This window comes from Centropristis striata, chromosome 9, assembly GCF_030273125.1.
Source record: "Centropristis striata isolate RG_2023a ecotype Rhode Island chromosome 9, C.striata_1.0, whole genome shotgun sequence".
Lineage (NCBI taxonomy): Eukaryota > Metazoa > Chordata > Actinopteri > Perciformes > Serranidae > Centropristis > Centropristis striata.
In genome coordinates this window covers 9,091,837-9,113,118 of record NC_081525.1, presented here as the reverse complement: position 1 = coordinate 9,113,118, position 21,282 = coordinate 9,091,837, and the positions used below count along the sequence as shown (strand labels likewise).

At 37.4% G+C, this 21,282-nt stretch overlaps 1 protein-coding gene across 1 annotated transcript in view; it reads right to left on the bottom strand.

Annotated features, from left to right (window-relative positions):
- The window catches only part of LOC131977809 (desmoglein-2.1-like), a 65,471-nt gene extending 53,662 nt beyond the window's left edge, over positions 1-11,809 (bottom strand). The window contains exon 1 of the mRNA XM_059341252.1: positions 11,717-11,809. Within this exon, the coding sequence (XP_059197235.1) occupies positions 11,717-11,749 (33 nt within the window). The 5' untranslated portion in view covers positions 11,750-11,809. The remainder of the gene's footprint in view (positions 1-11,716) is intronic.
- Positions 11,810-21,282: the final 9,473 nt, after the last annotated feature.

The window sequence follows — 21,282 nt, the reverse complement described above, 5'->3', positions numbered from 1 at the left end:
GAGACTTGAGACTTGATGAGACTAATTTTAAAACATATTGGACTCGTTTTCAACACAGTTTAATGTAGGTTGTGCATGTTGAAGGGCAGCTCCACTGCCCGCGTGAGCCACCTGGCTCCTCAAGTTTATGTGTGCTGGAGTATTTTTGTGGCACTTGGCGCTGTTACATGGCCCTCCAATATGTAAAAACTACATGAAACTGTGTTGAAAATGACTCCTATATGTTTTAAAATGATTAAAACAAGTCCCTCACTGTAGCAGAGCTGATACGTGACGCAGGGTTGTGATTGTTGAAATAAATCAGATAAATGTGTACAGTCAAAAATATGTACATCACACATGTAGATGGGGACTTATTTTGTTAATAGTTTAAGTGACACATGCTTTAACTTGCCCGTTTTTTAAATATCCTACTTGAAATCTCTAAATCGGACTTAACTAACGCCCTAGCGTAAGGCTAGCTGATAGTTATTTTCTGAGAGTTATATTAGCTGATTAAAGAAACTGTATTTATTTTTTTGTAATTGCTAGGATGAGAATTTATGAATGTTACCACCCCAACTTTACCTAACTTTGACTTATTTGTGTAATGCTATATAAAATGTTGCAAATTTGATAGTCTAACAGGCATCTTACATGTCTACTTTGTTTTAACCAATGTTGGTGTATTTTGTTGTTCTCTTTTAGTATGAGGAATATGAGTGCAGTTTTCGATAGTTCTGATGGAGGTTTAAATTTCATGACAGGTGTCCTGTAAAATAATATTTTTTCTGTTTGTTCGCAGGTTGTTGCAGCAAACATGGCTTGGCACTGTAAGTTGTTCAGCTTCTTTTACCACTCGATCATATTTATTTAAACACTGCAGACTGCAACACAGCCACTTTTCAAAAATTAGCCCACTCCCATGCCTCCATGATGATTGCATGTGCACATTTCAGACACTATTGTGATGTCCTGCCCACCGGTGAAGGAGCTACTGGACCTCTGGCCTGCTCTTCATATGCAATCTGAGGTAATGTGGATCACCTCTTACATCTGTTTTTATCTTGTATGTCACATTGTGTGTAGTGTTGCCTAATTTCAATTTCAATCGTTACTGTACTGTCCTTTCCTTGATGCAGGTGTATGCAGAGTTCCAACACATAATGAACCAGAACCTTCCTAACACTTTCTACGTCCAGCTTGATCGCCACACTCCTCGTTTGATGGCTTCAATGACACAGAAAGCTTCCAAAACTGGAAAGACTGCAGATGCGTTGGCTGCCATTTTCAAAGTCCATGATACACAGGTGATTATACATTTCACAGTTAAAGTCTTTGTGTAATGTTGGGAGTTTAATGCTTGAATTCCACAATTGTAACTAGTAGTTAGTCAAGATTGTTTGGCATTGGGTTTGATTAGTAAACTTGTCACTGCATTTACACTGTTTTAATCTTCTTAGGAATTGCATGATGTCCACACTCTGTCACTTTCTCAGCAAACGAGAGCACAAAGCAGCAGAATAAACAGGAGTTTTTCCGACTTTTGTATTTATTGTGACTTATATGACAATTAACTAATCAAAATTGCCGCAGCCATAGGTTCAGTAAATGTGAATAATATATGATCTCCCTTTCATTTTTTAAAGGATGAACTGGATGAGCCAGACCTGAGGGATGCACCAGTCGTCGTCCTTACAACCGTCAGTGATGATGTCACTAGTCCTGTTCACTACCAGCCACTGCAAATCTCTGTCATCTTAGAGGGTGAGGTGATCGTCGATCTCCCCAGGCTTGCTGATGCCTTCCTGGTAGTGTTCGGCCTAATCTACGCACTACATCTCAGCTATCCCAAGGGACTGACCAACACGTTTGAGTTCACACAGAAAATCTTACTTGGTCTTGATGACTCTAAATTGTCACCCAAGCTGCAGACTCTCAAAAATGAACTGTTGTTATAAGTGTAAGTCAAGATCCAAAAAGGACTGGTGGACTCCTGGTAATGTTGTATTAACAGTTTATAAGCTATTTGTGACAAAGATATTTTCTTAATGTATTTTTAGCTGGAGTTTTAATATTTTCTATTACATGGTTCATCTTAAAGCAGTGTTTCCCAACCCTGGTCCTGGGAACATCTTGCCCTGCATGTTTTAGATATTTCCCTCTTCCAACACACCTGATTTCAAATGAATGGTTTGTTCTCAGGCTGCAGAGCATGTTAACAAACGGATCATTTGAATCAGGTGTGCTGGAAGAGGAAAATAAAACATGCAGGGCATAGGGTCCCCATCACTGTCTGAAGTAGACTTGTTAATTGTTATTTTATTTATTTATTTGTTTTTTTTATTTCATATTTTGTATATTTTCTAAATAGAACAAATATTGACTTATAATTTGATGATTGTGTTTTGTCTGAATTTTAAGTCAAGAATACTTATTATTATTAAGGCAATCAGTTGCCACAAATATTTTAAGTTTGGGATAAATTATTTTGAGTTTTAACAAGTCTATGTTTTTGAGTTATGGGTAATTAAAAGATGGAAAGAAGCAACTAATAAATATTAAGTTTATTGAACATAAAATCCTGAGTTTTCATACTTGAAATGATTAAGTTCTCTTTAGTTATTGCAATGAGAAAGATGACTGAATATTATGAGTAGCAGAAACTGAAAAGGTTTGAGTTGGTTTAATTGATAAATTTAATTGAATTATAATTAAAAAGTATATTTAACATAAACTCCAAATATTTGAGCTCTGATTTACTCAAACGTTTGAGTTAATGAACTCAAAAAAATTGTGGCAACTGATTGCCTCACTTTTTTTGAGTTCTGCTTACTTATTCGGGTTTACAGTGTACAACACAGGCACAAGAGAAAGACATCTCAAATTTGGAGAGAAAAAAAGTCTACCTGTGATCGGCAGAGAGTTTTTACAGGGAATCTCATTTTTGTTGTTTGGAGAAATACACACCCTAAACCCTGGTAAGGTCAGCAGCATCCTGTGAACTGATGCACTCATAATAAAACAAAACCAGGTAATCTTCTCACTGAAATATGTTTGGTTTCACAGTCGACAATGAAAAAGGAGGACTATCCTGAACTCCAGTAATTAGATTAAATCAGTGGTTCCCATATTTTTCAATGAAAAGGCCCACAAATATTATTAGCTTATGCTGATATTTAGCCAGAACAGATTCTTGCCACACACAGACTATTAACAGGTCAAAACTGACAGATTTTGACAAGATAAATGACGTTTCGACTGGCAGGCAGTCTGAAAGACAGGATATGACCCTGCAATTTGCTGAGCTGCCCCTACTTTGAAACTCACTGAATAAGATCAGGGCAAGTAGTATTATTAATCGTCAATGTTGAATCATTTCATATTCACAGCGACTGTTTCACATACATTTCAAAAGGTCTGGTCACTTTGTTGAAATGACACGTTCTACTTCACATTTTATTGACTGGGCTTTTTGATTGATTGATTGATTGATTGATTGATTGTCTTTATTTCGAACATGCAAGCAAGTAAAAAAACAACAACAAAAAAACAAGTTTAAATATTAATAGATGAATAAATAAAAAACAAAACAAAAAAAGCAAAAAAAAAATTGAGAAAACAGACACTTTCTGCAAGCTCGAAAGGGAGTAGGAAGAAGTAAAAAAACGTATCGAGTCCTACCCCTCAACACGTCTCTATATCTATATACATATATATATATATATATATATGAATAATCAATATAGTCACATCCAAATATTATAAACAATTATATATATATATATATATACTATAAACAATGTATATTACATTGTAAATACCTATACATGTATATTGTAAATTACTATATAAATATAAATATTATAAACATAAATACAATTACCATGTGTATTACAAAACTACAGTCTACATATGTCCATGTTACAGAGGCTTTTCTAAATTTCTGAACTTTGTGAAGATGATGTCTTTATATTTGTTTTTAAACTGTCTTATGTTTTGGCTTTTCTGTACTTCCACACTTAACTTATTCCACAATTTAACTCTGTAAATGCTGATACAAAAGCTCTTTTTGGTTGTGCGTGTGCGGTGGACCTTTAAGTTTAACTGTCCCCTTAGCTTATACCCTCCCTCCCGTTCAGAAAACATTGCCTGTATGTTTTTTGGTAGCATATTATTTCTGGCTTTGAAAAGGGAAAACCCACCCTAAAGAATGTACATAGTGCCATGCCTTACAGAATGTAATCATGTGACATTTTGACATCTAATGTTTAACTACAGACATTACATCTAAATGTGTTTGAACTGGAGGTATTCCTGTTGCTTATCATTACCTCCATTTTCTGTAAAACATCAACGATTCTCAGTTGTGTCAACCTCATCAACAAACACAGGTTTAAACAGTTACTGTGGTAGAGTTATGTGGCACGAAACTCTAAATACTCAAAAGAATGAAAAACGTAAGAAGTCCTGTTTGAACAAGAACAAAACACCCAGCAATCATTAAATCAGTCCAACACACTGTGCACATGCCCAGCCAGTCTTGAGGGCAGGTCTAAACATCCACCTTCATTTATATGAAGAAATTAAGGAGAGAGATGCATTCGCTTTCTGCAGAATTCAATCTGGCTGATATTTGACCTGGCAGTTGGAGAGAGGTGGGGCTGAACTGTTGATTAAGGATTAGTGACTAATGTCTGTTGTTGCTTGGTGAAATAATACAAGTAATGACATGATGACGGGAAGCCTGTCAGTAAACAACAGCATTCTACTTGTTGAAAATTATGATACTGCTTTTATCAAACACTGAACTCTCTTTGTAATTAGTCCTCGTTGCCATACAACAGACCTGTCATTCTGCTGTTTGTATCTTTTGTATATTTTTAAGGCAATCAAATACAATTAACACTTTAACCCATAAGAACCCATGGTGACATCTGTGTAACAAACACTTTAAATCTTCTAGAATCTCCCATATTCAGCTTTATGCTTGACATTAACTCATTAAATCCCTAGGAGACACATACTCAACACCCTGGTGTGGTGGTCATGTGACTGTGACAAGAAGTGACTTCTCCAAAATGTGGCTGTGACTGGAAACAGAAATGTGAAGATTTTCAAAAAGCGTATTTCTTGTTACTAGGTTTAAACCAATTTAACAATTGTATTCTGTTAATAGGGTGTCCTGTATTGCATTTAACTTGTTCTGACCATATTTCTTGAACAAATTAAAGTCAAAATTTTGATGTATGTTATGGAGATGCAAAAGAAAAAGGCAAATTTGTGTCTCTGTAAGCAGAAAAGCTGTCTAGTTTTTTTCTGTTTTAAATAAAATGAATAAATAAAATAAATGATAAATAAAGATCATTTGACAATGATATTTAGGCGTAGTATTTTTTTTTTAAAACATCAGAAATGTGTTCTATGTGGTCCACTTATAGAACACATCCTTTAAGGATAACTGGGTCTGGGTTCTTATGGGTTTGTATTGGTCAATTGTTGCAACTTAAATGACAAATGGACTGCACTTGCATCGCGCTTTTCTAGTCTTTGAGACCACTCAAAGTGATTTACACTACAGACAGCGCTCATTCACCCATTCACACACACATTCATTCTGGTGGCCGAGGCCGATGGCTCTCAACCAGCATTTACATATCGATAAAGGCAGCATCAGGAGCAGTTTGAGGTTCAGTATCTTGCCCAAGGATACTTGTAGGCTGCCATGGTCAGGGATCAGGGACTGTCCGGCAGGGCTGGACTGGGACAAAAAATCAGCCCTGGCATTTTTGCTCTGACCGGCCCACCACAACTGATAACTCACCAACTATCTTAGTGCTCTCCTGAACATGTAGATATACTAACCATATCACTCCACACTACACTACATTGAAGCTACATAAGACAGGCCTCATCCCAGAGTGTTAATCAAAACACAGGGAGTCAAGATGGATAACTTTCACTCCTTGATATAAATGCAATAACATGAAGCTCAACAAAGCAACCCCGTAGGCCTGTGGGAAATAATATATATGAAAGAGCACACAGTACTGTAAAAAAAAAAACTGGGGAAACTTAATTGCTCACTGTAAAATGGTGTTCTACTAATGCTCAACAAACAAATTTTACATATCGAAAAAGATTCCTTTGGGTGGGAAAATCTACCCTGGAGAGACAGAAGTGTTCTTCTAGCAGATTTAACATTGTCACACTAATATCATAACCTTCACGTCTAACTGCAGGTCTGTTTATCACCTCCAGATTATGGCGGCCCTGAAGTGCAAAACACACCAGCAATTCACACAACACGCCAGCAATTCACACAACACGCCAGCAATTCACACAACACGCCAGCAATTCACACAACACGCCAGCAATTCACACAACACGCCAGCAATTCACACAGCACGCCAGCATTTCACCACAACACGCCAGCAATTCATCAAACCAGAAAGGGTAGGTACATATTGGACACTGATCCTCCTCCTGATTGGTTCCTGCCGTCATTCACTTCTCCATAGTAAAACCAGTCGCCCATGTAGTGCGCCCGTATTGTGATATTTATGGTAAATTCATTGAGCCGGTCCAGAGCGAGCTGACATGAAGGACAAACACTTTACTGTCATTCTTTTTCACTTTGCAGTATACAACTCTTACCTGCAGAGAGGAGATGAAGTGTTAACTTTACATGGACACTCCACGTGATATAATCAAATTGCGTCGCGCCGAAAATGTATTTGTTGTGTCGGCGAAATTCACAATACAATGCCCTTGTATATTCATTCATTCAGCCTCTCCGCTTATCCGGACTCGGGCCGCGGGGGGCTGGAGCCGATCCCAGCTGACGTTGGGGGAGAAGCGGGGTACACACTGAGCAGGAGCCGCTGAACTGGCGACCCTCTTGCTGTGAGGCAAGAGTGCTAACCACCACACCACCGTGTAGCCCAGTCAATATTACATTACATTAAAAAATAATCTGTTTCCAATCAATAATTCCAGTCTAATACCGGAGGACCTCGGGTCTTCTCACTCACAAACTCACAGAACGTGTCTCTGTGAATATCAGAATAAAATGCCCTTTGATATTTACTGTACAGTAATTATCCAAGCGCATTTTATTATGAATTTCGCCGACACAACAAATACATTTTCGGCACAACCCAATTTGATTATATCATGTGGATTGTCCATGTAAAGTTAACACTTCATCTCCTCTCTGCAGGTAAGAGTTGTATACTGCAAAGTGAAAAAGAATGACAGTAAAGTGTTTATCCTTCATGTCAGCTCGCTCTGGACCGGCTCAATGAATTTACCATAAATATCACAATACGGGCGCACTACATGGACGACTGGTTTTACTATGGAGAAGTGAATGACGGCAGGAACCAATCAGGAGGAGGATCAGTGTCCAATATGTACCTACCCTTTCCGGTTTGATGAATTGCTGGCGTGCTGTGGTGAAATGCTGGCGTGCTGTGTGAATTGCTGGCGTGTTGTTTGAATTGCTGGCGTGTTGTGTGAATTGCTGGCGTGTTGTGTGAATTGCTGGCGTGCTGTGTGAATTGCTGGCGTGCTGTGTGAATTGCTGGCGTGCTGTGTGAATTGCTGGTGTGTTTTGCACTTCAGGGCCACCGTACCAGATCTATCAACAACTGATCACACTGGCTCAGGTAACAGCAAATCAGCTTCACAACACTAACAGGACTGACCAACATGTAATTATGGCAAGGCACTAGAATGTTAAACTGGTAACAACAACTAGCCTAGCAAGTTACTGTGCCAGTCAATGAACTTCAAACAATTAAGTAATTAAGTTTAGGTCAACACCTTATTTAAACGTACTGTTATTGGTGCGCACACAGTGAAGGCAACAAAAACTTTCCTCTCTTAATGCGCTGCTTTGCCCCCTGGCTGCGCGCGCACCCAGTACTGTTTGTACACAAGACACCCGTCTATACCATAGACTGTATATAAATAAGGTATATACACGATACATTCATGATGTAGCAGGCAGAGAACTCATGCTGTGTTCAAAAAGTTGGCAAGCTAACAAAATATGGTTATTAACCTGACTTCATGATATCTGAGCCAGGCAGAGAACCATTTATCGGTCCAGCTGCTGCAGCACTAAACATATCACACAAAATGTTTTTGTTTTGCACAAAATATATCAGTTTGTTTAGTGCATTTTGCAGCATCTGCCTGAAGGGCTTGTTGTTTGTTTTTCTCTTAATTTCTCCGCTACTTCTATGCGTTTCTTCTGCATTATTATTATCTGGCTGTGCCGTGACTGATTGATTGATTGACAGCCGATGGGCCCAAGGAAGAGAGCTTTCGGCCCTCCCTCTACCTGTTTTTTGATTGACTATTGGCCAATGAGTCTACGAAAACCAAGGTTGTTTGGCAGAAGGGGCCAAGGAGGAGGGGGAATTTCTTTCTATAAAGAAATTAAGGAGAGAGATGCATTCACCTCCTGCAGAATTCAATCTGGCTGATATTTGACCTGGCAGTTGGAGAGAGGTGGGGCTGAACTGTTGATTAAGGATTAGTGACTAATGTCTGTTGTTGCTTAGTGAAATAATACGTAATGACATGATGACGGGAAGCCCGTCAGTAAACAACAGCATTCTACTTGTTGAAAATAATGATACTGCTTTTATCAAACACTGAACTATCTTTGTAATTAGTCCTCGTTGCCATACAACAGACCTGTCATTCTGCTGTTTGTATCTTTTTAAGGCAATCAAATACAATTAACACTTTAAGGAGAAGTCCATCTCAAGACTGGCAATACATCAAATTATTGCAACTTAAATGACAAATGGACTGCACTTGCATCACGCTTTTCTAGTCTTTGAGACCACTCAAAGCGATTTACACTGCAGACAGCGCTCATTCACCCATTCACACACACATTCATGCTCGTGGCCTTGGCCTTCGGCCCTCACTCTACCTGTTTTATTGGGCATTAGGCAATCAGTCAACCAAAACATGAATAAAAAAAAAAAAAATTGTTTTCTCTTTTCAAGTAATTCGGCCCAAAAGACCTGCCGGCCCACCGGGCATTTGCCCATATGCCAGATGGCCAGTTGAGCCATCCCCTCCGGTCAATGGGCAACTGCTCTAACAAGCCAACTGTTCAAACACAATTTAAAAATGGAAACCAACATTGTAAGCCCTGTAGTTAAACCCTGTAGATGGAGAAATAGAATGTACTGAACGGTCCTAAATACTGATACATTGATACTGATACTGTTTCAGGCTGATACTGACTCCAATAGCTGCAATAGCTGGTGTCAATGGTCTCAATCTATTCAATACTATTCTATATTTATAAAATATACACATTTAGGTTTGGACCATTTTGCTGCTACATTTACAGGGTTTACACTGGAATTGGTGCTAAATGTATTAATTTGATAATAAAAAAACAAGTCAAGTCAATTCAGTATATCTATATTTGACTATAATGACTAAATGTAAATATTTATTTGTTACATTTTGACTTTGGAAAGGAATAGATTTTGCCATTGTCAATGGCCTGATACTCACTTCTTTAATTGCCTGTGAGTCATAGCATGTGTTATGTGTGTTCAGAGGCGAGGCTGACACACCCAACCACTCCCAGGAGGGCTAACAAAGCCTCACCTGTTCATTCAATGCATGGGTATGTTGGGATTAACAGAAGAGGATTACTGAACAGGTACATCACATGTATGAAAACATGCATGTGCATAACACATATTTGTCTTCACAATGCATGTGAAAAAATACCTCCAAGGTCATGACCATCCTACCCTCACTTTAATAATTAATCAGTCATGACTATAGAAAGTCTCCAACTCCATACTGAACATTACCCAGATGCCTTTAGCTGTTGTTAAAATAATAGTTATTCTGTCTCTTTTTCTGTCTCTGTTGTCTGTCTCTGTGTATGGGGGTCACTATCTGTGTGACGAAGGTAACTATCAAATGCATGCGTAATTCACTAACTGTGTGTGTGTGCCCTCGCTCTATGCAATTATGGATTAATCACGCAATGTGCTTTTGATACGATGATTTTGATCGTGTGTTAATATTGGTTTAGAAACTGTGATTACTCTAAATATATTATCATCATATCATATATTCCATCTGCTTAAACTGATTAAGTATAATTACAAAAAACATATATTTTATGTTTCATATTTTAGATTTTTTTAGATTTCGTGTGGACATTGCAAAATCTGTCTCCAATTATATCTCTGTAAGTCATAACAAGGCAGGAGGTTGTGATTTGAAAGTTTTGCTAACAGGTCAGGACACGGAGATTATGTAGTGGGTAGAGAAGATTACTGCTTGGTGACATGACATGTCCCTATATTGATTAAACTGACGAATCAACGGATCAAAAGGGTGGCACTTCCTGGAAGAAATCTACCTACATTTTTTTATTGAAATCTTTCAGAATATAAAAAAGGGTTCAAGGGAAATTAGACTGGTCCAGACTTGTAGTTTGAACCAGTGGCGGTTCTACACAGGGGCCTCCAGGGGCCACTGCCCCTGTGAAGAAGCCCTTGGCCTGCTGTGGCCCCTGTGTCAAATTAATAATAAAATGATCAATTTATAACGATGAATGACGGAACAATTCTTACATATTTTTTGTTCAAACCATATCTCATTGTACACAAAATGAACCCAGAATGTGTACATTGTATAATAGTTGAATTGTGCAATAAAAGCTTGTGTATATATGATAAAAAAAAAGATCATTCTCAATGTACTGCACTACAAAAATTGTTGTTATTGTTGGTGAGTCTCATTGTTTCAATCAATGGTATTTGTATCTTCCAAATATACTTAAGTTAGATTTTTAAATAACCAAAAATATAGGGTTTGAATGCTTAAATATCATCTTTGGCGTTTTTTTAATGTGCCCCTGTGATTAAACACTGGACCCTGCTTGGCCCCTACAGTAAAACTGGTCTAGAACCGCCACTGGTTTGAACCCAGAGACTCTGTAACTGCACATTTTTTGACGTATTGTTGTAAAATTATGTTAAACTGAGAACTTGGACATCTCCTGCTCATCATTTCCCCCATCAAACGATCTGCACAGAGAATTTTTTAAGAGGATTTCCTGTTGGAGTCAGATAATTTAATTTTAAAGGTTTCCTCAATGCATTTCTCAACACTGTTCAATCTAAAAATGCTCTTGGTTGAAGTCAGCAACACCACAGCAAAGTAAAATAAAGTAGTAAGAAAAAGAGCATTACTGTGGTCAATCAGTCAAATTACAGCTGGATTAGTGAAGGAATTGTAATGTCAAGGGCAACAAAACTGATTCTGATTTATTGATTGACCAAATAATTGAACTGGAACAGACAGGTTTAAAGCCTAAGGGTTGTGAAACATTGCAAGAGATCAAAAGGTGTTCGAAAATTTTAAAAGCATTTTTCTACACACACGCACAATTTCATAGAAATCATCGAACCTTTATGAGAGCCGTATATTTCATTTCAGTTAAAACTGCAGGGTTAGTCAGTGACTTTCTCAATTTTACAAATAACTCCAACTTTATATGTAGACAAACCCTCACGAAACATAGGAAAACTGATGCCATTTCTTTGTCTGAGAGTACAGACTGCATCTGTGTTCATGTCAACATGAACAACACAATTAGTCTGACAGAGTGGGAAAACAAACCTTTTACTCATTGTTTTATCAGTTTTAAATGTGTCTCCGTGTGTGTACTCACCGCAAACAACAGCAACATAAACACAGGCGACATGACTGGAGAGAAGTCCCAGTGTCTGTATCAAGTGAGCTGAAAGAGTCCCAGACAGACTGTGAGCTGATGGAGGCGAGGAGGAGATATATGAAAGAGGTGGAGGAACTCACACACCCAGACACACCCTAAGGACAGAAACACAGCAGTGTGTGTGTGTGTGTGTGTGTGTGTGTGCGCGCACTTTCGACTCTATCCAACAGTGGACAAGTATGAACTTGTCAGCAGATGATGTCAGACCATGCATCAAGTTTAAAGCATTAAAAAAAGGTCAAAATATGAAATATGAGTTTCATTTTTGTTTCAAAAACTATTTTAAGTGCTGGGTTAACAAAACGTGAGACTGCTCTTTAAATCGGCACAGATTAGAACCACCTCACTGAATTTATTCACAAATAAACCAGTTTGTTCAGAACCTATTTACCCATTCCATATTAAATAATTTCTCTCTGGAAATGCCTTAATGTCAATATCCAAAATAGGTCCTATTTTGCTGCTTCACTTACATATTTAACATACTGAAAAATGTGAACCATCTGTCATTTATTCAAAGTGTAATTTAACATTGGTCTAACTGAAAATCAAGGCTTCCAGTTTAAACTCTTCTAAAGACAGTAAGACTCCACTTTTTAGGCAAAGTCTTTACTTTTGCCAATGCTAGCTAAACTACGTTACTCGCATTGAATTCTTGTGCCGTGACTTGTAACAGCCCATGGCAACTGTGCTGTAGCTGTGCAGACGTAATGTCTTTCTTTATATTATTTTCTTTTTACCAAGTAGAGCGTCGGCCCTGTGTCTGGACACGTTGATGCCCAGGGGTGGAGGTGGGCAGAGCCCAGTTAGGGGAAGACAACAAGAGAAGGTTTTCTATGGAAACATTTTAACAACTTTGATTGATTGATTGATTGATTGATTGATTGATTGATTGATTGATTGAAAACAAACAGACATGAGAACTGTTTATGAAAACCTGTTTATAATGAAACAACACATTTGACTGGTGGCATTTGCCTGCCAGGTCTGTCATCCACAGACTTCAGTTGAAAGAGTCACTCTTAATTAGCGACTATACCCAAATAAGTCAGTGGTTATCATAGTTTCAGCACATGTTGAAAATAGAAAGAGGATACATACCAATTTTAAAAAAAAATATGTTTACACAAACCAAACTGTCAAGTCATTTCTGTGTAATAATAATCATAATAATACTTTGTATTTATAGATCACTTTTCAAAACACATGTTACAAAGTGCTTTATAAAGACAAGTTAAAAACAGACATAAAACAACAGATAAAAGTAATGTTAGAAAATAACATCATTCTGTGCAATTAAAAGACAGTTCAAGCGAAGTTAAAATTCAGGTAAAATCAGAGAGGCTCTCTGGTAAAAGTATGTTTTAAGAAGAGACTTAGTAGTATGTTTTGACATTGTAATGGAAAAACTAGAATTCGACAGGATTCTCTTTTCAGTTTATAATAGCTGTTGTAATAACGTCAACCACAGACTGCAGTTAAACATGTTGGCTAACTGTCCGACACACACACACACACACACACACACGCACAAGCCCACTACCCTCGAAACAGTGTATCCCCTCAGTTTAGAGATAGATAGGTAGGTAGGTAGGTAGGTAGGTACATACATACATAAAAAATAAACTCAACCTATAAATAATTAACCTATGATAGATATGAATTTAAAAGTAAAACCTTTGCTAAAATATTAAAAAATATTTAAACATTTGTAGAGAAATTGGACATTACTGTGAAATTAAACATTGCGGGAAATTAAATTAAATAATGTCCAGAAAAATTAAACATTTTTAAAGATAACCTGAAAAAAAATGCAAAACAGAGAGTGATAGTAAGTGATAGACAGCATTATTTGCTTTGAAAACTTTAAATCCAGAGTTTAGCTGCCTTATTCTATCCTATTTTTCAGCATAATAAAATGGATGAAAATGGATAACGTACTAGATAGTTAGCAATCAAATCAAAACAAATTAAAATTATTTTATTTATCCCCGAGGGGAAATTCAGTTAGTCTGGTAGAATCTTTGGAAGAATGAGACAGTCTGATGGCTGTGGACATACAAAGACTGATATTTCTATCACGAAGATCTGAGCTTCCTGAGCTCATCAAAAGGGTAAAGTATGATTTTGTATTATGCAGTGTTTGTTTCCTCACCTAGATCCTTGTGGTGAATCTACAAAAAGAGTGTCTGCTAAAGTGTCTCATTGTGTACCTTGGGGAAGATGCATGCAGGAGGGCTTGGCCTTGGGGAATATAGTTTTGAACTTCTGAAATTTAAAAACAAGAGAGCATCAGCTACACAATTCCTGTGACCAGGGATGAAGGTAGCTTGCAAAAATGAAGTTAGTTAGTTTTTAACTACGGACTGCAAGCAGGTGGGGGCGAAGGAAAATCCACGACTAGAAATTAATCTAAAAGACAGAGGACGAATGGGTTTGCATGAGTTATGAAGGATCCAGCATGATGCTTCAGACAATGGTTCAAAAAGCGGGGGATAATGCGGCAACCAAATGGCAGGAAACAGGAAGTACAATTTCGAACACCATTTCACGCTGAAAAGGTGCCATTGAGAGGGCTGACGTGGCATGACTTTGATGGGATCTGTGATGTCTGCTTTCCCAGCCATGCACTAACACCTGTAGATTTATGTCTTGGCCTGCAGAGATAAGTAATTATAATTTTTTTCAGAAAGGTATATTTGTTAAAACTGTATAATTGTTGTTATATTATATTCAAATGAATTATGCATTACTTAAAAGATTGATTTTTACAATGGCAGACATATGCATCCAAAGCTCTTACTATGATATATTGATTTATGCCTATTGTTTTTACTATTCATCGTTTGTTTATAAAATTAATTGTGCATATTTATTTATTTTAACGAAAGAAAGAATCACCCTAAAATTTTATTCCTGAGGGAATCATGAATAGACGTTTGCAAAACTCCTCCCCCGAACGCTCCTCGTCCAATCATACCTTAGCACCCGTTACTAAGAGGAGAAGGTCTGTCAAGCTTTGAGCTCTGAGCAACAAGGTGAAACGGTCTGACACCAGGTACCCTCAGAGTTCAGCAGGAGTTGTTTTTTTCACCTTTTCGAAAACTCAAAAAACAGGAGGAGTGTTGCTGGCTGTGGATTAAACAGTGTGGAAGATCCCACTCCCAACTTCATATTTCGAAGATGATTAGACTCACATATGTCTGCTCCAACGTAAGCTGCTAGCTAGCAAACATGAGCTAACTACGATTGTCCAGCTGTGTTAGAAGAGATAACCCAAACCAGATTTAACAGTTAAGATTCCTGTCAACTAGTAATCTTACCTACTAGTGCAGAACTAATGTTAATGACATCATTTGTAAAATTAGCGCGCTAAGCTAGCTAACAATGTTGCTAGAAGCTTAGCACAATACAGGACTGTACAGTGCTAATAGCTAGCGTCACTGAATCCTACATCGGCCGGCATTCTATCAAAATGTCACATAAACTACTAACATAAATCATGTTGTATTTCCAATTTATGACTTCTTATCTTTCAAACCGTATAGCGTTTTGACCATATTGGCCATACGTTAGCCTTGGGTTTAGCACTCTTGTTTTCATGGATTGGTCACTTCATCTCCTCGCTGTAAAACAATGGCTGCTGCTGATTTTTTTTTTTTTTTAATTAGAGGTTTCTGGCTAAGCCAATTAAATATCACCTTTATTAACCCTCTATCAACAAACCCGGTCCGGTTCTGTATTTATTTAGTCCTTCACAATAAGTCAAGGTACAGTAAAAATACAGATATAGCCTATAGCACATGCTACATCGGTCTGTGTACAAGTTTTTTGTTGTGTTTAATTATGGGTTTCCTCACATATCTACAGCTTCTGAACTGCAGAATCTGCTTTCCTACAGGCTTCTCGCTGCGGCCCTGAATTTAAACTGCCACAGCAGCTGAGATGTTGTTGAACCAGTGATTGTGAAGTCAGTTCTGGAGTTCAGTCCATCCAAGCCATCATATAGCTAGGGGTTTCACTTCAAATATTACTTATTATGAGAGTCAACTAATATTCCCGAATATGATTTAGGCATGTGTTTTCATCCTTCAGCAGACACATCAGCCCTGATGGAGTCTCTGAGAGAGGACTATATCACTTTACAAAAAAACCCAAACATGAGCTGAACTACAAAACTGACTCCACCATCACTGGTTTGACAACCTCCCAGCTGCCATTGTGGTTGTTCTTGTACTGTGTAGAGTAGAAGCTACACTATAGCTCTGGCTATTTCTGTATCTGTCCCTACATTACCTGCAGTGTCTTCCAAAACTTCCTAACACCAACAAAACCTTTACACCGAAAACAAGTTACAAATGTAGTAATTGTGCAAAAAGGGCAACTGTAAGTGCAATTCAAGGCTCTTGCATTAAGAAACTGAAGTTATGAATCATGTTATTATATGTTCATTAGGTTAGTTATAGTCATTAGGTTATTTGTTTATTTTATTATTATTATTTACATGCAGCCAACACATTTCAAACCCTGCGACCCTGATCCCTGTTTCCAACTCTGGATTTCCTTTTTCAATTTTCACAGTAGTACAGGTACATCTCAATAAACTAGAGTATCATGGAAAAGTCCATTTCCTGTAGTTCAAGTCAAATAGCCCCAACCAAGTATTGAGTCATATAGATGGACATACTTTTTAGAGGCCAACATTTCCATATTAAACATACTTTTTAAAATTTGTCTTTTGTAATATCATTTTTTTTTGTTGAGACACTGAATTTTAGGTCTTCATTACATGTATGCCATAATCATTATAATTAGAATAAATTAAATAAGTTAAGACATGACATGTTTCATTCTGTATGCAATGGGTCTATATAATGTGTTATCTCCAATTTTTGCATTGAATTACTGACATAGATAAACTTTTCTATGATATTCTAATTTATTGAGATGCAGCTGTAGTTGCATATTGGAACAAGCCGACGCTTTGAGTGACATGCTTTGTGTTCTTCATTCGGACAACAAGAAAAAAACCACACATATTCTCCTTATGTAACAACGAACTGAAAAGACAAATAATCTTACAAACGCACTGGGAGAGAGACAAAGTGAGAGTGGAAAGAATCTGAAACTTGAAGGGGTCCTAGATCATCTAGACAAATTGCCATTTGTGTAATATTCAATATTTAACTTTTTAAATATCACAGGCATTGTCAATGCTGTCATTCTAACCTTCTTTTAATCGTGAAGAAAATCTGTATATATTCCACATGATGTTACAACCTCCTTTTTCTGTTAGATCTTGACGGGGAAAAAAGTTGTTTTCTTTTACTTTGGAAATAAAAAGTGTGTATGTGTGTGTGTGTGTGTGTGTGTGTGTGTGTGTGTGTGTGTGTGTGTTTTGCACTGCAGTGTTTCACAGAAAAACAGGGAGACAGGGTGTGGTGTTAATTGCAGGTGTGCCTGTGAGTCACGTTTTAGAGCGAGATAAGCCTGGTGAGAAAATTGAAATGTTTATGATGTTGTGATGTGTCAGGAAGTGTCAGGTAGTGTTGATGCCTTAAGCAATTTGGCACTTGCATCCTAAAAGATATTCATGATGCAGAATTTTGGAGCCTCTGGAGGCTTATTATTTTGACATGTATTGGTATTGATTACGTAATGAATGCATTTAGAGCAAATGCTATGCCACATGTTACGGTGGTGAATATGTTCTACCAGACATTTGTGCCAGTGAAATTTGATGAATATGAATCTAATTTGTGTGAGTAAAAGTCCCCACATGTATGATGATCAAATGGGTAAAAGAGAGTAGTAAGAAAAAAAGAAGCAGTTTTTAGTTGGGTAAATATGAAGCAACTTGCAGCTCATAGCTCACAGCTCACGGTAACCACAAAATTTGGAAAACAATGGGTTTAAAACCTTGTCGGCTGTAGTATAAATGATCTGTCAAGTAGTAATACATGAGAATCAAGTTAAATGTTGCAATGAATGATCCACAATACAATCTGGAAATACAGCAGAGGCTAAAATAATCACAAAACACAATGACAATGTTTAATTAAAGCATTCAAATGAAGTGAAAATCACATTACGGACATCACCAAAATCGAATCATCCACCGACTATCTGTATCTTATCCAGGGTTGTTGAGTGCTGGAGCAGATCCCAGCTGTATTAGGGTGAGTCTTTGTGACACGCAGAGGCTGTTATCCCTTTTTATCCTAGGTGATTCAATCAGAGTGCACAGCTCTAAGGCCAGAGATGAAAGAAAGGCACGGGTCTGTGAATTTTATTTGCTACAAACTTATTTTCTGTATAATTTTGATGGATTCTCCCTTTGTGGTAAGAAGTTATTTTCCCGTGTTGTACTCACTCTCTCTGTTTTGGATCTTGAGAGTTCTACTATTTTATTTATTTTACTTTAAGACATATTAAGACAATCACTATTTTAAGTTCACATTTTGGATTCTCTGTCAATATTGTTGAGTTATGGTTTAAGAACATACATTAAGAGTATACTGCAGATGAAACTTTGGGATTTTGCATTTACTGAAAGTATTTGAGTTTGCTTAAGCAGTAATTTAACTATGATAAAAATGTACATGTACTAACTCTATCTGCTTCCATATATATATATATATATATATATATACACACACACACACACACACACACACACACACACACATTTGTATTAATTTATTTACTTTTACAAAAGCCTATGATGTTCTAATAGTGGGGCTGATTAGCTGAACAATCGTTCACTTTGTGATAAAAGCATGAAATTTGGTGGATGTGTTGGTGAATATGTTTCAAACAAATCTAGATATTGGGCCACCTCAAAAGCGCCCCCTAGTGGCCGGGGCAGGCATTTGTTATACAAATAAATCAATGATGAATAAAAACTGCCCTTTTAATAATACCAACTGGTGATGAATTGTATATTGTTGGAAAGCCTGATTAGTCACCTTTACAACGAGGTACAGCTTGTAAGGATCGTGCATTCATGGAATGTGCAACGGGGCTAAACGTGTGGGTAGCACCCCCCAAAAATGTGCATCCCCTGTGGGGCGGATTAGCTCAATAAATGACAAGAATTGTTTATTTTGTGATAGAAGCACACAATTTGGTGGATGTGTTGGTGGATATGTTTCAAACAAATCTGTATATTAGGCCATCGCAAATTCGCCCCCTAGTGGCCATAGCAGTCATTTTCTTCGTTAAAATTACAAAAAATATTTAAATTATTTCTTAAAATATTTAAAAAATTTAAACTAAATATACAAACGTAAATTAAAAAATGTAAATACACATATTAAATTAACAAAAATCCAGTTAGACACTCTTTCAGTTATTTTTCCTGCCCCACCACAATCGGGCTAGCCATCGAGCTAGCTAGCAAATGAGCTAGCTAGCATTTGCTTCCTGGGACAAGCAGTGCAGTGGACTGTCCATCAAGGTATGTCTAAATATTTTATTTCACCTGTTATAATTATGAATAAAATATGCTATGAACATCATAAAGGCTAAAGAGAAAAACAGTCATCATGGGCCTTGGCGGAAAAGTAAATTAGCAAGATAGCAAAAATATGTTCTTAAGCTAGCTAGTTAGCTTGGAACATGTATCAGTGGCTGTTTGGTGTGAAAGCTTAATAAGACACTGTTAAATTATGTCCTGTGGAATGTGGACATCCCTCTCTGCACACACACACACACACACACACAGGCACACACACTATATGTAATGTCTCCTTTGCCCATGTGGTTCTTTTTTTAAAATGTATTTTATAACTCCATCACAGTTAGTCAGGCGGCTTAGGACCAGATTTGAGAAGAAAGGGACACGCCGGACAAAAGCACCAAAATTTTTCCACATGCTCTCTATCACCAAAGGTTTCAACTTTTGGTAGGAGCCACTTCATCAAGATTGCAGATAGGAGATGGCAGCCATATAAGCCATAAGCCATAAGTCTATGAGAACCAATATATCTTCCAAGCCACTTAGAAGGTCAATCTTGGTGTCAAAATATACATTTTCTGGGTCAAAGAATCATTTAAAGCTATTGAGAATATCACTGGATGACTCACTGTAAATAATTTGTTGATCAAGATCTGACATGAGATGAAAGCGTACCCTTGATTTTTTTGGGCAGTGTACATGGCAGCTAATCCACACTCTCCCGTGAACATTGATTCCAAACGGTTTCAACTCAGGATACCCTGCTGCAACTTGAAGCGAGTTGCCCAGTCTGAGTGAAAATGAACATATCTATTTGATCAAATAATCATCTAGTGATATTCTCAATAGCTTTAAATGATTCCTGGACCCAGAAAATGTATATTTTGACACCAAGATTGACCTTCTAAGTGGCTTGGAAGATATAGCATTTCTCATAGACTTTATATGGCTGCCATCACCGCAATCTTGATGAAGTGGCTCCTACTAAAAATTGAAACCTATAATGATAGAGAGTATGTGGAAAAAAATGTGGTGCTCTTGTCAGGCGTGTCCCCTTTATTTGGCTAAGCCGCCTGACTAAGTCACACACCTCAGTACAAGGATTTTGCCAGAAAGAGTAACCTGCTACAAGTAACCCTAGTAGAATTTTTAAAATGTATGATTTTTTTCTCTGTCTAAATGTGTTTTGTTTTTATTGTTGCAGGTCATACAATATTGAAAATTATTTTTTCTTTTTAAGGAGCAACAGAAGAATACAAGCCAAAGAGGAGGCCGTAGCCTGTGAATGGGAATATCAAGACCTAATAAAATGTTATACAAAGGTAATGTTCTTTTCTATTAGACTTAGTAATAAAGCTTTTGTCACTTTAACATGTCTCTAAATTATATTTGTGGTGCTGAAAACATGAAACAGCAGCTGTAGGGTAGGCAAAGCATTCCACGCCAGTAACCACCGGCGGCCATTTTTAAAAATGGCCGCTTTTAAATGGCCATTTTTAAAAATGGCCGCCACAGCCATCAGAATTTTTTTTGCGATGGCCCAATATCCAGATTCATTAAACATGTATTCAGCAATGAGTGTACCAAATTTGATGCTTTTATCACAAAATGAACGATTGTTCAGCTAATCTGCCCCACTACACAGGGGATGCACATTTTTGGGGGGTGCTACCCACACGTTTAGCCCCGTTGCTCATTCCATGAATGCACGATCCTTACAAGCTGTACCTCGTTGTAAAGGTGACTAATCAGGCTTCCCAACAATATACAATTCATTACCAGTTGGTATTATTAAAAGGGCAGTTTTTATTCATCATTGATTTATTAGTATAACAAATGCCTGCCACGGCCACTAGGGGGCGCTTTTGAGGTGGCCCAATATCCAGATTTGTTCGAAACATATTCACCAACACATCTACCAAATTTCATGCTTTTATCACAAAGTGAACGATTGTTGTAAAATATTGAGCTAATCCGCCCCACTATAACAAATAGTTCTAATTAATGGAATAGTAAATACCAGTATGTTAATTATTATAAGTGT